Source organism: Protopterus annectens, chromosome 9.part0 (assembly GCF_019279795.1).
Source record: "Protopterus annectens isolate FY-2018-M chromosome 9.part0, PAN1.0, whole genome shotgun sequence".
Lineage (NCBI taxonomy): Eukaryota > Metazoa > Chordata > Ceratodontiformes > Protopteridae > Protopterus > Protopterus annectens.
The window spans coordinates 1,016,754,432-1,016,769,297 of NC_056743.1; the positions used below are offsets into that span (position 1 = coordinate 1,016,754,432).

Sequence of the window (14,866 nt, forward strand, 5' to 3'; positions counted from 1 at the left end):
TTGCTCCTCATAAAATGTGTGGTTTTCTGACAAATCATTTAGGAATGAAATCACTAAATCATGACAGACATTGAGTTTCAGACTTCATACCTTCAGACAAATGCATGCTAAAGCAAGACCTGTTATTCTGTCAACTGTCTAAGTTTATACAAGAGCAATTTTTAGTACTGTTTGTATGTTCTCCCAATATATTTGGCCTTGTCCAGATTTCCTGCATTAAGAGGTACATGCAGATAAATTGCTTAATAGAATTAGGTATATCCAAAACCTCTCAACTGTCCTCGATTTTGGATCAAAGTGTTGCTCTCCCCCTAATAATCCCTCCGCAAAATGGCAAATTTGGAAGAAATTGTGGAGGGTTTACAATTAATAAGTAATTGTAATGATCAGAGTTATAGATTACTTTTAATTTCAGAAATGCATGTAGATTCTCTTATTTTGTCAGCTGCTCAAGTTAGTGTCCCTTCTTTGACAGGTTCCCAGCTGTATTGTGTGGCTGTTTTATATTTTTTGCATCACATTTTTGGTCTGTTTTTCATAAAATTGTGGTTTTCTGGCAAATTAGTGGCAAATCACTAATGACTGAAGTTAGAAAATAATGACAGACATTTGAGTTTTCAGATTTCATACCCTTCAGATAATTCATACTAATGCAAGACCTACTATTCTATTATCTTTCTAAGTTTATAAGAGCAATATTTAAAATTGTCCTTTTTTTTGGGCCTTTGTCCCACTTCTATTTATGGTTTTGTCCAGATTTCTTGCTCTGAGGTTGAGAGGTACGACAAATGTGTCAGGGCCATCACCGTCGGCCAGAGACATTTCGAATTGTGACATACTTGTTGTACCCCATTCCCCCATGTAGTGACTCTGGATGTGTCCAAGCAAGGCAAGGAGCAGTTATGCAGTGGAAGTGTGCAGAGTATCCCCCCATCCAAGGTAGGCACAAGTACTACAGTGGTTTTTCATCTGGCCTTGATTTTGCAAAATGTTCTGGTTTTCTGTCATATTTTTATACTGTTGATTTATGCTTCTTATTCAGAAAATGCATGTTGTTGCAGTACCTGTTGGTCTGTGTTTAACTAGCAATGCTATAATGACCATCAGGTAATCTTGTATGAGATTGTAAGATGCAAGTAAACGTTAATAAGCATACGGTTAAAGAATTACCAACATTGAAAGCCTTTTGTTGTGAAAGCCTTTTTGTTGTGGCCATTTACATAACTAGATAGAGTATAAGTCTTGGGTATTGAAATGCATATGACAGTATTTGTAATAAAGGACAGGATTACAGTATTTTCAGAACCTCATTACATTTGTTGGAGACTTGCAGTCATCTTTGCAGGCTTTACACGTAAACTAAACAAAATGCCAATCTATCATGTGTGGTCCATAACCTGTGCAGTAATCCTTTAAGCAATTTATCTTGAGCTGGTTTCTTGTTTGCTGTTTATTTTTTACTTTGATCATGTTTTCCCCATGAAACAAGTAGATAGTTGTTGTTAGGCAGCAGGTCTTATTTGGATAAGAAACGTTTTTTACAAGTGGGGGTATCACAGAGATTGCTACTTTCAACATGTTATTTGGTACTTTTATAAAGCTGAATATAAATTATAATTAGAACTGCAGTGCAAGGAGAAGTGGTTTGAGTTGAGTACCACTTATTTTTTTTATACTTGATTTTGACTGGCATTCCAGTAATGTATTTAAAAAGTAATTTATTTTTTCATTCCTCACAATCTTTTTGTTTCCATCTAGATATTACGTAAGCTGTCATGTAGCCGATGCATCGAAATATTTTTTTTCTTCTACACTTCATTTTGTCTTGATTGGACTCTCATAATGATGGTTTGGCACCTAGGGCAGAGTATTTAATTAAAGTCACACTTTTTCTGTTTTTTAGCATAGCTCCACCCTTTCTAGTTGGTCACACCCATTCAGCTGTCTTCTGCAGCCCCCCCCCCCTTTGATTTGAAGTCACCAGCTGCCACTGGAACAGACCAGTCACTAACAGTGTCTCCCAGGGTTCAGTGCTGAGACTTTTTTCTGTTTGGCATATACATCTCAAAAGTAAAAGGAAATACCAAAGGGCTTTGGCAGACTAAGTTTGAGATGACTGCAAGCTAGGAGCAGTTATTGAATCCCCAAATTACTTAATCATCATGCAGGAAGGTTTGTCCCAAACAATAACTGGTGCCAGAATCATGAATTGAAACTAAACTCCAAGAAATACATTATCATATCCTTTGGGAAGTCATCTACTCCAGGGAACTGCCAAATTGACAATGCCACCTGAGAACTGACCCAGTTTTTGGCATTTGGGAACTTGTGTGTACAGTGACCTAACTTTTGACCAACATGTGCTCAGAGTCATAAGAAAGTCTTTCTATGTTGCACAGCTTATAAACAAATTGATTGTGACTTGATCTAGAGATGTTATTGTCCCCCTTTACAAAGTCCGCATTAGGTCAATCATTTTGTATAATAACCACTTTGGCATGTATCTGTTCAGACCCATGCAACAACTGGAATACCAACAGAGATACCGTACTAAAAGGATAAAAGTCCTAAACAGTAGGTCTTTCATGGACCACCTCAAAGATTTATCACTATACTCACTATCCTACATAGTGCTTAGAAGTGATGTGTCTGGCATACAAGGCATTCTCTGACCTAATACAGATGGACCTATTGAACATCAGCAAGTCAAATGTCATCAGAAATACTCAGTCCAGGTATCTAAACTGAATGTTGTAGAGAGATGGATATATATCACAGAGGCTACCACTGTTCCAGAACAGACTATCCATAAAAATAAAACAAAGCTCATCTGCCCATATTCAAATGCAACTTGGATCTAATGATGGGTAATAGAAAATGTACTCCAGAATTACCCTTCATGCCACTAATGGATAGAGGCAGTTTCTAAATGCTGCATCCCTTACATGGGTCCCCTCAAATTATCTACAATGTGATCACATTTATTCTCACTAGGGCTAATATACAATTATCAGCCATGGGATAGGTAAGACCAATCAGGAAATGTTAATTCAAGCACCAAAATGGAAACTGGCAAAACCTTCAAATGTCCTCCAAGTGAACCTATGTTGTGGTAGTAAATAGTTTTAAAAAATCGCCCTTTTTAGATCACTATATGCCCCTGTCATGCCCCCCCCCCCCCAGTCTTCAACAGTTTCCGGCACCTCTGGCTGTCACATTAGTACACCTGTTAACTAAGACATATGCATACCTTCTAGCTGTCACATTTGTACACCTGTTAACTGTGACATATGCATATCTGTTAGCTGTCACATTAGTAACTGTCACATAAGCATACATATTCACATCACTAGTGTACATACATGACAATTGACCAACGTGTGTGCATTGTTGTAAGTAAGTCCTTCTATATTGCACAGCTTATAAACAAAGAGACTGAGTCTAGATCTAGGGCTGTCATTGTTCTTCTTTACTCAGCCCTCATTAGGCCGATCATTGAGTATAAGGCTTCCTTTGAAATGTATCTGTCCAGGCACATGCAAAAACTTGAATGCCCACAAAGATGCATTATTAAAAGGATACAAGGCCTAAACAACATGTCTTACATGGACCAATTCAGAGCTCTGTCACCATTCTCAGTATCCTAGAGGCTCATAAGAGGTGACCTGTGTTTGGCATATAAGGTATCCTCTGACCCAATACTGATGGATTTACTACACATTATTATTATATTATTAACATCACATGTCATCAGAACTACCTGATCTATGGATCTAAACATCTTCTACAACATCAACAGAACAGTTTGGAGGGACAGGTATATCACTCAGGGGATACAGCTGCTCCTGATCAGACTTCCCATCTTCATAAAACAACGTTCATCCCTGTCCATATTCAACCGCAACTTAGATCTATGGATGAGAAACAGAAAATTTACCCCAGGACTGCCCCCTGTGCTACTAATGGACAGAGGCAACTACTAAATGTTTTATCTCATGCATGGGTCCCCCCAAATTATTTATGGTATAATTATTCTCATTAGGGTTTATATATAATTATCGACCATGGGATGGATAAAGTCAGTCTATAACCAAATAGGATAGTTTAATTCAAGCACAAAAAGTGAAATTTAGCTAGGTTTGAAATGGCCCTGCAAGGGTAGCTAGTCTTGTACTTACCTATGAGCCTATGACCAATGGTGCATCTAGTCTGACCCCTATGATCAAGAGTAAACCAACAAACCTACAGTAAATGTTATCTCTCCTGGGTGTCAGAGCTGAACAGGGCAAATGTCACCTGTTAAAAGCAGAGTAGTCTTTTTCCATGCCACATGTTGATTTATAAAAGCCTTTCACTCAGGTTATTGCCCTCCAGTGAAAAGATATCTCCCAATTAGGGAGACTGGTTATTCCCTATGGGACAATGCGAATGATACTTTTACACTGGTCAGACCAAAATTCAAAACTGCTATAGGGGAAAGAATGTTCTCCAGAGTGTGTCCTTCACTTTTTAGGAACCTCCCAAATGATGTCAAACCTTGCAAACCTTCAAAACTGTATTAATGGAATACTTACACAGTGAAGCTAAATATAATTGCTTCCATGAAGCTGGTTAGTATACACAAAATGTTCTGCTTGTAATTACTCTCACATAATTTGCGTTAATTAATTTGTCTGATGCAACCTCTGACTGTTATGACTATCTACACTTTTCTTCTCATGTTTTGTGATCTCTTACTGTATTATTAGGTTGTATTGCTTTTTATTATGCTTGCAATATGATATTGTTTAGTTCTTACAGTATATTTGATTATGTTAATGAAATAGTTTATATCACATTTTTATCCCTGTAAATTGTACCATTGCTTTGTAAGCATGGGCTAAATTGTTTTGTTTTAACTTATCTAGGTCATGACTCAAAAGGATTAACACTTACCTAGCTAACAAATTGTTGAATAAATAAATAAACTGCTAATATGCATACCTCTTAATCGTCACACATAAGGTACGCCGCATATTGTTTCCCCTCAAAGCCTGTTGTGCCGCTGTCGATGATAAAGCCATGTTTTCTGCTTTGTTAATGATGACTTTCAGAAAATGGCTCAGCAGATGTTTCAGAACTGTCTTTAGGAAGTAATAAACCACTATTAACATTGGCTTATATGTGTTTATGACTGCACTGTTTGGAACAGCTATATACATGGGCATTTGATTATTTCATGGCAGCACAAATAACTAACCAGTGTGCTAGAAATCAACTTGCAAATAGTACTGTAAATGACTTATTAGTTTGCACTGCATTTTATGAATACAGATTTCTGACTTTGAAAAATTAATTGTAGTTTTACCTCAGATCATTGTCTATTAGCATATTGGCTATAGGTGGCAATTTTTTTTTCTGCAACTGTAAATATTATAGAAAAAAATATAGATGTGACATACAATCATAAATATGAACATGGACTTTGTTAATTTTAAAAGGATTCTGAGGTGTATCTTTACTGAAATAAAAATAAAAAATAGTTTGAGCACGGACTGCATTAACATAAAAGGAATTAAAAATTAAAGTACTTAACCTTTTATATTATTAATGAGGGACAATAATTAAAATTCAAAGACAAAGACTGTAAATTCAGACATCTTACACATGTACAGCACTCACAAATATATATGTGTGTGTGTGTGTGTGTGTGTGTGTGTGTGTGTGTGTGTGTGTGTGTGTGTGTGTATGTGTGTGTGTGTGTGTGTGTGTGTGTGTGTGTTTATTAATTTGCTAACTGGGTAAACTTAGGAATAAGCCAAGAGTCACACAGTAAGGAAATGACAGATGGGAGAGTAAAATATTGGACCTAAAGTACCTAGAGAACATTGTTAGATCATATATTTAACCATCTATGCTAAAGTGCCATAAATCTGACAAAAGAAATTGATGTATACAACTACTAATTGGATAATTTATAATGGTTCATATTTGTATGCATACTCTCTCATTGATTAGTCATAGAACAGAAATATAAAGAATAACAGAAATTTATAAGGCAAACAACAGGATGCACTAGAAAGAAAGAAAAAAAAGGAAACTAGGGACACCTGAGAAGTACATCCATCAAAGAATGAGTTACTCCTATTTTCAACATTGCTACATTCATTATTTGAAAAGCTTACATAAAAGTGTTCCATACATGAATGAATTATCACTAATTCAGCAAATGACTGTATGACTGCATAAGATGTATCTGTATTACACCAAACACTGCAACAAAATTGAACATGCTGAAGCTAAAAATTATTTTATTTTTAAATTTGAATAGCTGTCCATACTTAACGTATTCCACAGACATTCCATATATTAACCATAATGAGTGCAAGGCAGTATTACAGGGAAATGAACTGATCCATTGATGATCTGTTTCAACCTTCACCTGGACAAAACAACAAAGGTAAGTGTAATATATACGGATGATTTAGAGTAGCCATATAACCAACATGTGCTTGGGAAGAGGTAAAAATAGACATGTCCACAGGAAACCCAAGCAAGCATGGGAATAGCATGCACAGGCCACACACACACACACACACACACACACACACACACACACACACACACACACACACACACACACACACATACACACACTCTGTAACTGTAAGACAGGTCTAAACCCAAGTCAGTTCAATTTATTAGTCAAGCCTAAGTGTGGATTTATTCTAATTAGATAAATATACAAACAATAAAATTATAAAAAGTGCTTAGCATGAGTGCATCTTGTACTTAAGCACATAAATAATATGTATTTAGACAGGATTGCAAAATAAATGAATATATGAAAATCACTATATAAATGCTGTAACCCAAGACCACATGATGACCAGTGCAAGTGCACTTGTATATGTAAGGATTCAAATATGCATATGTCCATAAATAAATTCCGTTAAATAGCCGGCTATGACATAGTGACAAATGTTAGTTCTAATCATAACAGAAATGCAACCAAAATACGTACACATGTCACAGCCATTTGCTCTAAGCAAAATTAATGAGTAGGATACTATTTGAAGGTTAGAGGACTCGTAAAACAGATGATAGTGACCAAGTAATTTCACAATAAAGGGCTCGCTGGTCTTACAATGAATACAGATGTTGAAGATGTAAAGCGCATTTACAAAGTTATAGATGAAACCAATCTGCTAACATGATCAGACTCTTTAAATGATACCTGGCTAACCTCTAATGGTGCAAAGAGACCTGCACGTCAGTGTGAGCAGGGCACACCACCTGAAGGACTAAGGTACCAAGAAAAGGAATTTGTAGGGCACTTTGAAAGCACCGACTCCAGAAAGGGCTACATAATTGGGAATTCTGGAATTGTTTGAAATACATAAATACAGAAATTACTTTGCATATAAATAGAAGGAAACCACAATGGGAAGTAGGAAAAAAGATGTCCTGCACTAGCACTAATAAGCATATAATTAGTTGTTTCTTTATTTCATGTTTTTTATAGGATTTTTTTGTTTTATTGTTAAAGGTCAGATTTAAAGAGTTAGGAGATGAGGAGCATAAGGTGAAAGGCAAATGGAAAGTAATTAAAGAAATAAAACAAATTTGCACAAAGTGTGTTAGGTGTCAGTTCCCACAGCATAACACATAATATTTATTGGTTAATGATTTATTTTTAATTACTAAAATCAACCACATACAATTGCAATATTACAACACATTGCTAAATGTGATAATATCTAGCAGACAACAGCACCAAAATTATTATCAGTCAGTCAGTTAATAAAATAAATTAAAAAAAATCTAATTCAGAAATCCAGAGAGATGCAGAAATACCACTCTTCCTGAGTGGTCAAAAATTGGAACAGCCAGACTCAGCAGTGGCAAACTGAAACAAAACAGAAATCCTCAGAAGCGAACCAGACGCATACCTGCAGAAAAGATGGACCGGAGCACGTGTGAGCTAAGAGTGCTGAGTGATGGTACCTTTTCCTTATGCTTCCCACAGAAACTAGCTATTTTAAAGGAATACTAAATGCAAAAAATATAAGAGAAAAATTGCACTGCTTTTTGATATGTTGCTCCTTGGATGTTTATCCATTTGTGAGGAGTAAAAGAACAAGGCTCGGTTTAGAATCTCTTGCAAACAGCTGTGTTATTCAGGCAAGGCAGCAATTGTATCCTCACATAAAGGAGGTAGCAGACAAGGAGTTAACATTCCTGCTCAGCCGCTGTCTATCAGCTCAGAGTCCCTCCTTCTTCTCCACCCCCTCTTATGTCCCATTGTAAGGAGTTGTCTGTTGCAGATCCTTCTTTTACACTCTCCGGTTTAGACAGCTGTGCAAATCTAGATGCAATGGTACCTCAAGCAAGGAGTCACTTCTCTGTTCAGCCTCCTCAAATCTGAGGACCAGCAACCAGCTGCTCATGGACACTGGACACAATGAACCTCTTACTCTATGCTACTTTCTATGGATACTTGATCACTCCAGGTAACTCGCCTTTACTTCTAACTCACTTTCTGGAGCAGATTTGCCAAGATACAGGGTGATGTTCCTAACTAGGCTGCCTCTAGAAATGGACTATCTGGGAAGTAAGAATCCCTGGGACAGATGTTGAAAGTTCCCAGGATTCCTAGTGATAATAGGAAGTCTGTATGCCATAGGAGAAATAAAAGAATATAGATACTATTGTATGTATAAGACGTTTAAGTGCTTTATAATGGACCTGGAATCATGGCACTAACCGGTAAGAAAAATGGTGAAGATTATGTTCCCAGGTAATTTAGATTTTTTTCTGGTATATATTTAAAATGCATTAATGTAACTGTTAATGGAGGAGGGTTCTCAGTAATTCCATGATAACTGCAAGAAACATGCTAGTGAATGAGAGAAGACACCTCAGAAATAGTTTTCATCAGCTGTTTAGGCTATTTTGCAATTAGTGTAATAAGAATTCCCAAAACTATCATTACTCTGTGTTTTCTAATAGCAAGTCAGGCACAATTTGAGAAGTTGTTATTTAATTTATTATTCATATTTATTTGTAAATAAAACAGAATGCTAGATGCCAGCTCAAAGTACAAGACAGATCTTAATGTTTGTGGGAGGAACTGTGTATGGGGGAAGGAGATCAAAATTCTTAACTAATGAAACCATAAGTGAGTTGTGAAAGTTAAAGGGCTACATAAGTAATAATAAACTGCACATATTAAGTAAGACTGTTAACAAGACTTGGGCAGCGATTATTCATTAGGTATGTTTAAGTTAGACAAGTTAATCATTTTATATAGCAATTATTCATTAGGAATGGCTTTTAAAGTAAGTGCGGGATATTTTTTTAAATGTTATATTTTGCTCTCAGAACTGTAACAGTAATAACTAAAGCTATAAAGCTGAAATATGACAAGAATCTCAGCATCAGTATGATAGTTGAGAAGAACTGATAGCTCGTCACTGAACTGTAGCATCAGTTTATGTACATATTTTAATCAGAAGAGCAGCTGTTTCCTATTGTGAGGGAGGGGATATAGATATGTTGGATATGTTTTATTGATGGCAGCTGTGAGCTCTAACCCCAGAAAACATGCAATTCATATGAAAAATATTCTCTGATTGTTTCTCCTTTCACCTAGGCAGCAAGGCAATAAGATGTCTGAATGGTATGCGACTTAGCACTTCAACCATTAAATGGCACCCCAGTAGTGTAGCAGCATATCTCCCACCCAGCATTAAACTGAAAATGAGTACTGACAAAGCTGGTGCGAGTCTAGAACCCATGATTTCATGATTTTCCAGATGTCAGTACGATAGTTGGCTAACTAATGACAGCTACCATCAGTGACAAGCTGTTTTGTTGCTTGAAGTCCTATAGTTGGTAGATCATAGAGTAATTGCTAAAAATGTGAGCCGATGTGCATGGCACAACGTGAATATGGTACATGAGTAAGTACTAAATGTCTCTCATTCTAAGTGTATTCCTAATCAATAATATTTGCCGAGTATTTCCTATAGTATCATCTGTAATTGAACTGACACCTTCTTAATTCCAACCTAGTTCTTAAGAGGAGCTTAAGGGAGCATTAGGACTCCCATTTACAGACAGTACTAAAGAACACAGTTTACAGAAAAGAAACTCCAATAGCATTAAGGAAAAAACAGGCATGTTTATGTTTGATCTGATTGGGAGTATTGCAGGTATATTCAAGTTACAAGGCTGAATGGTATAAAATAAACTGTCAAACCATAATGTACAGCTGTGCAGTTCAAGTAGTTGATTTCCTTATATACATCCAATACAATGAATCTTAACAGTTATTAATCTCACAAAAATGACACACTCCAAATACGTGGACTTTTATCTCAGGACAAAAGTTCTGAAAACAAGCCATTCCAACACAATATTCCTTCTGTTGAGCTTTTTCTTAAGACACCAGCATATGCTATCCCTGCTGCCTTATGGTATACCAGAAAGGCTTTTCTGCCCAGTGGAACTAGCAGCACTGTACAGCTGGCGGAATATTTATCAATGAAAACTAGAGTTTTTTAATAGTAGTTCTTTCACTAGCAGTCTGCCTAACTGTGTTTGAATTTTACGTGTCCTACGGGTCATACTTATTCCCAGACACTCACACAAACAAAGCTGCTTTAAACAGAACGATACATCAGCAGGTACAGTCAGACATAGTCAAAGCATTGACCTGTGATGCACATGACTGAGTTCAGAAATAAACTGTGTGAGTCAGATAGCCAGCTGGTGAGGGAAGAATGAAGCAGTCCATTTACGTCGCCTTCACCTCTTTGGGAGGTGAGATTTAGGGAAGGCAGGGGAGAGAGAGCAGTAGACTCCATCCAAAGACTAACTAGCTGTGGGTAGAAGCAGGGCAGCATGGATCTGGATGTAGCATGTAGGAAAGGAGCATTGGTGGCTGTGATACCATATTGTACACAAGTACTTATCTGTTGCAGTGATATTATTACACACTCAGTCCCAGGCAATCACACCATGAAAATGGGGTCTCTGTGATCGACCACATTAATGTTGCTGACCTACAACCAATGATCCCATACTAAGTGGGATGATCCTCATTCATGCCTGGTGGAACAATAGTGTAGCTTCCCATTGAAGGGAAACTCACCCAGGAAGAAAGAATACAGAAGTGTGTGGGTTGGTGGAATCTGGGAGAAAGGTCTAAAAGAAGAAGTACTCAACTACTAATGGACAGAAACACAGTAATCAGGTAGGCTGCAGCCATTCTTCAAAGGAAAGCGAACATTTTAAAAATTCACTCATAATTTATGTGTAAGTCATAAAGTTTATTTTATAATAAATGCTAAATGTGTTGATTTTAATATCCTGTGCTGAGCTAATAAGATGTTTATAAAACAGATGACACTGAGCTTTCTCATTTCAGTGACAGCCTTATGATATACATTTGGGTAAATAAAGATATGTGTGGGACTGCAGCATTTATTTTGATAAGCTAATAAGCAGAATAACCTGCAACAGTAAAAAGTCAAATAATGCTATACTGATATATATATATATACACACACACACACATATACATACGTATACACTAGACAATCTCAATGTACTGAAATGTCGAAATTCAGTATGTCGAGACCGAATAGTGGAAAGTGCAATTAACTGAAACTACACTATGCCGAATCTGCAAATGTCGAATCCGCCGCTATTGTGTAGTCGCGTTCGTGACGTGTGGTGCGGTTTGTGGATTTATCTGGGGTTTCAGGTAAGTGTTGTGTGTTTGAGGATAATGGATAGGGATTTTAGTGTGTGTGAGTGTATGCGGTGGTGTTTGTTGTGTGTTTGTGTGTTTAGCGTGACCTCGGAGTTTGAATATATAGGTAGGGGGGTGTGGAGGGTGCAGGGGGGCTTGCCCCCCTGCTTATAGGTAGGTTAAGTGTGTTTGTGTGTGTTGTTATGTTTGTTTAGTTAGGTAAGTGTATGTGTGTGTGATTATGTCCCGGTGTGTGTGTGTGTATGTGTGTGTGTGTGTGTGTGTGTGTGTGTGTGTGTGTGTGTGTGTGTGTGTGTGTGTGTGTGTGTGTGTGAATGGTTGCGATTGTAGTATTTGTGATTGTGGGTTTTCGTGTATGTGGTTTTTCGACTATTCAGTCTCGAAATACTGAAATTCGACATTTCAGTATTTCGAGATTGTATAGTGAATCCATACATACACATATATAAAATTAAAGAATACTGCTATATTTAAAGCAATTGTTGACAGGTAACATGGAAACATTTTACAGCAAATAAAGACCATCTTCCTTCATAAGAACTGCTTTATGTTTGTTTCATGCACTTCTGTATTCCACCATTGTAATTGATCCTACTACCTCTTCAGGAAGGCTGTTCAAATCATCCACCACCTATTCGGTGCAGTAATGCTTTATTGTGTCTTCCTTAAATCATTCACCTGATCAGTTCAGCTCATGTCATCTTGTTCTCATCTCTCTCTCTTTCTTTCTTCCCTTCTGTCTTCTGTGTTTTGAACACTAGTACCCACTAGGCACATGGCACATACCCGGACTTTAGTGTTTCCTTTGAGATTTTTTTATTTTACTTTTTGGCTGATAGGGAATTTGGATATCAGCTTTAAGAAGGCAAAATGTAATGACTCACTTTATATAAATTCCCTATTATTCAGCAGGAATTCTGGGTAAAAATGCTGTTATAGTATAACCTACTTAGATGAAGGATGAATATATTAAAGAGAAATATTGTTGCACCTTTTAATTGTCTTTGAAGCATTGCTCTAAACATGTGACAAGTAGAACTTCCTGTAGGTACTTTATTTGCGTGCTGAATGCTAAAGCTGCTTTTGAAGTTTATCATCATCTATTACACTTGGTTCCACAATGTAAGGATTAACTCAGCTTCATTTTTATGCAAACTGCATAGTTACAGGTATCTCTGTGTGTATCCTGATTCATAGTTTAATGCTGTGATTCCCCACTTTTTTCCTGTGACAGAACCCCAAAGAAGGCATCACTACTACTCAAGGAACCACACATTCTACATGCAGTGACTATGTAATATTGCAAGAATTTTATAATAATTCCATTTTTATAAATAATTTGATAGGCAGGCATAAAGACTCTCTGTAAGTAGAGCATTTAGGTTACTAACAAGACATAAACTGGGATTCAGAAAAGGCTACTGCCAGGAGTAAGCCCTAACCTGGTTGGTTTTCTGCTGGCAGTAGTCCTTTCTGATTCAGAGATAGGCACTTCGCAGTGATTCGACATGGTTGGTGGTGGTCTGTCTTCATGACTGTGCTAAATGCTAATGAGGCATTATGGGGGAAGCAGCCTATGATAATTAGCCATGTGCTCAGTTGCATAAATTAGCATGGCCAACCATTTTAGTAGACATAGCTGAAAAATGGCATTCCTCCATTGTAGTCAATGGAGAATTGAGTAAAAGGTAAGATGAGGTAAGTGTCTACAGAGAGAGAATTTTCAGTTTTTTCTGTCTGCTGTAAATTAGTTGTCTTTTTGCAGAGTTGTTCACAGCTCAGTGGTGGTTAGCAGTACCCTGTAAAGTAACAAACCTATAAAGCTAGTGCTTAGGGCTTTAACTCATAACACAAAAAGACTTTGTGTAGAGCTAAGCTTAGGGCAGCTAGTTAGTGCCATACAGCACTAGCCTTCATCCAGGACAACACTCAAGTTACCCTGTAAAACCAAGAACCTAAACCATAATATCCTAACCCTAATGCAGATTGTGACAACATAGATTTGCAATTTCTAATGTCTCTGTAACCAGCTTGGTAGATGTGGGTGTCCTCAGACAATGTAGCAGTCATCTCATGTACTCAAACAACCTTTTAATACATAAAGAAACTAACACAGTATACGAGAGATGTACAGATACATAACTTTGTTGGAGGCAAAAATCTCATTTACAAACAAGGTTGTCAAAAAACACAGACAACATCCTTCACACATACTGCTTACCACACACATAGACCTTCTTATGTTGAGGCACTTAAAAGAAACCTCTCCAAATCTCAAATACTTCTTAAGCCATCAAGCTGCAACACCTACCCTCAGGAATCACTAAAGCACACACACAAAAGCAACACTTAATACTACACATAAGCCTACACCTAATAATCCCCCAAAAACAAAGTCCATAAGACAAGCAAAGACTTTACCTAGTGCTCTTGTCATAGGGGATTCTATTGTATGGCACACAGATCCTCCTCTCACCAAGCTGGACAAGGAGAAGATAACAGTTAGTTGCCTAGCTAGAGCTAGGATCTGCAATATCACTCACACACTCAAGTCACTGCAGCTCAGTTACCAGTATGATTGTATTGTAGCCCATGTGGGTGCAAATGTCATGAGGCATACTTCATTGGACTATATGAAAAGAGACATTATGGATCTCTCTGAATATGTGTCAGAGAACAGGTACATACCTTGCACTGAGCAGCATTCTACCTTTAGTAAGGATGATGCCACACTATGAAAAGAAAATGATTGATTTTAATAATCAGCTTAGTTTGTGGTGTCACTCCAGGCGAACCCACTATCTATCAGCACTGGAGGACATAATTAACAGACCACATTGCTTGGCAAGGATGGTCTACACTTGTCCCGCTGGATTTTTGGATAGTGGCTAAAACTTTATCCATCCCCTTGCAGTCTTTTTTAGGCAATATCAAAATGAGAAAACTAACAACAAAGCTTAAAAAAAATCAAAGCAACCTTAAGGTGTTACTGCTCAATGCTAGGAGCCTAAACAAGAAACTCCACATCCTACAAGCTCTCCTCATGCTGGAGAATACAGATAATCGTGCTGTTACTGAGACTTGGTTTAAAGCTACAGAAAGTAC

The 14,866-nt window shown here is 37.3% G+C and overlaps 1 protein-coding gene across 1 annotated transcript in view; it reads left to right on the forward strand.

The window, feature by feature from the left end:
- Positions 1-8,296: 8,296 nt before the first annotated feature.
- The window catches only part of LOC122811754 (ly6/PLAUR domain-containing protein 1-like), a 187,603-nt gene continuing 181,033 nt past the window's right edge, over positions 8,297-14,866 (forward strand). The window contains exon 1 of the mRNA XM_044083807.1: positions 8,297-8,492. Within this exon, the coding sequence (XP_043939742.1) occupies positions 8,444-8,492 (49 nt within the window). The 5' untranslated portion in view covers positions 8,297-8,443. The remainder of the gene's footprint in view (positions 8,493-14,866) is intronic.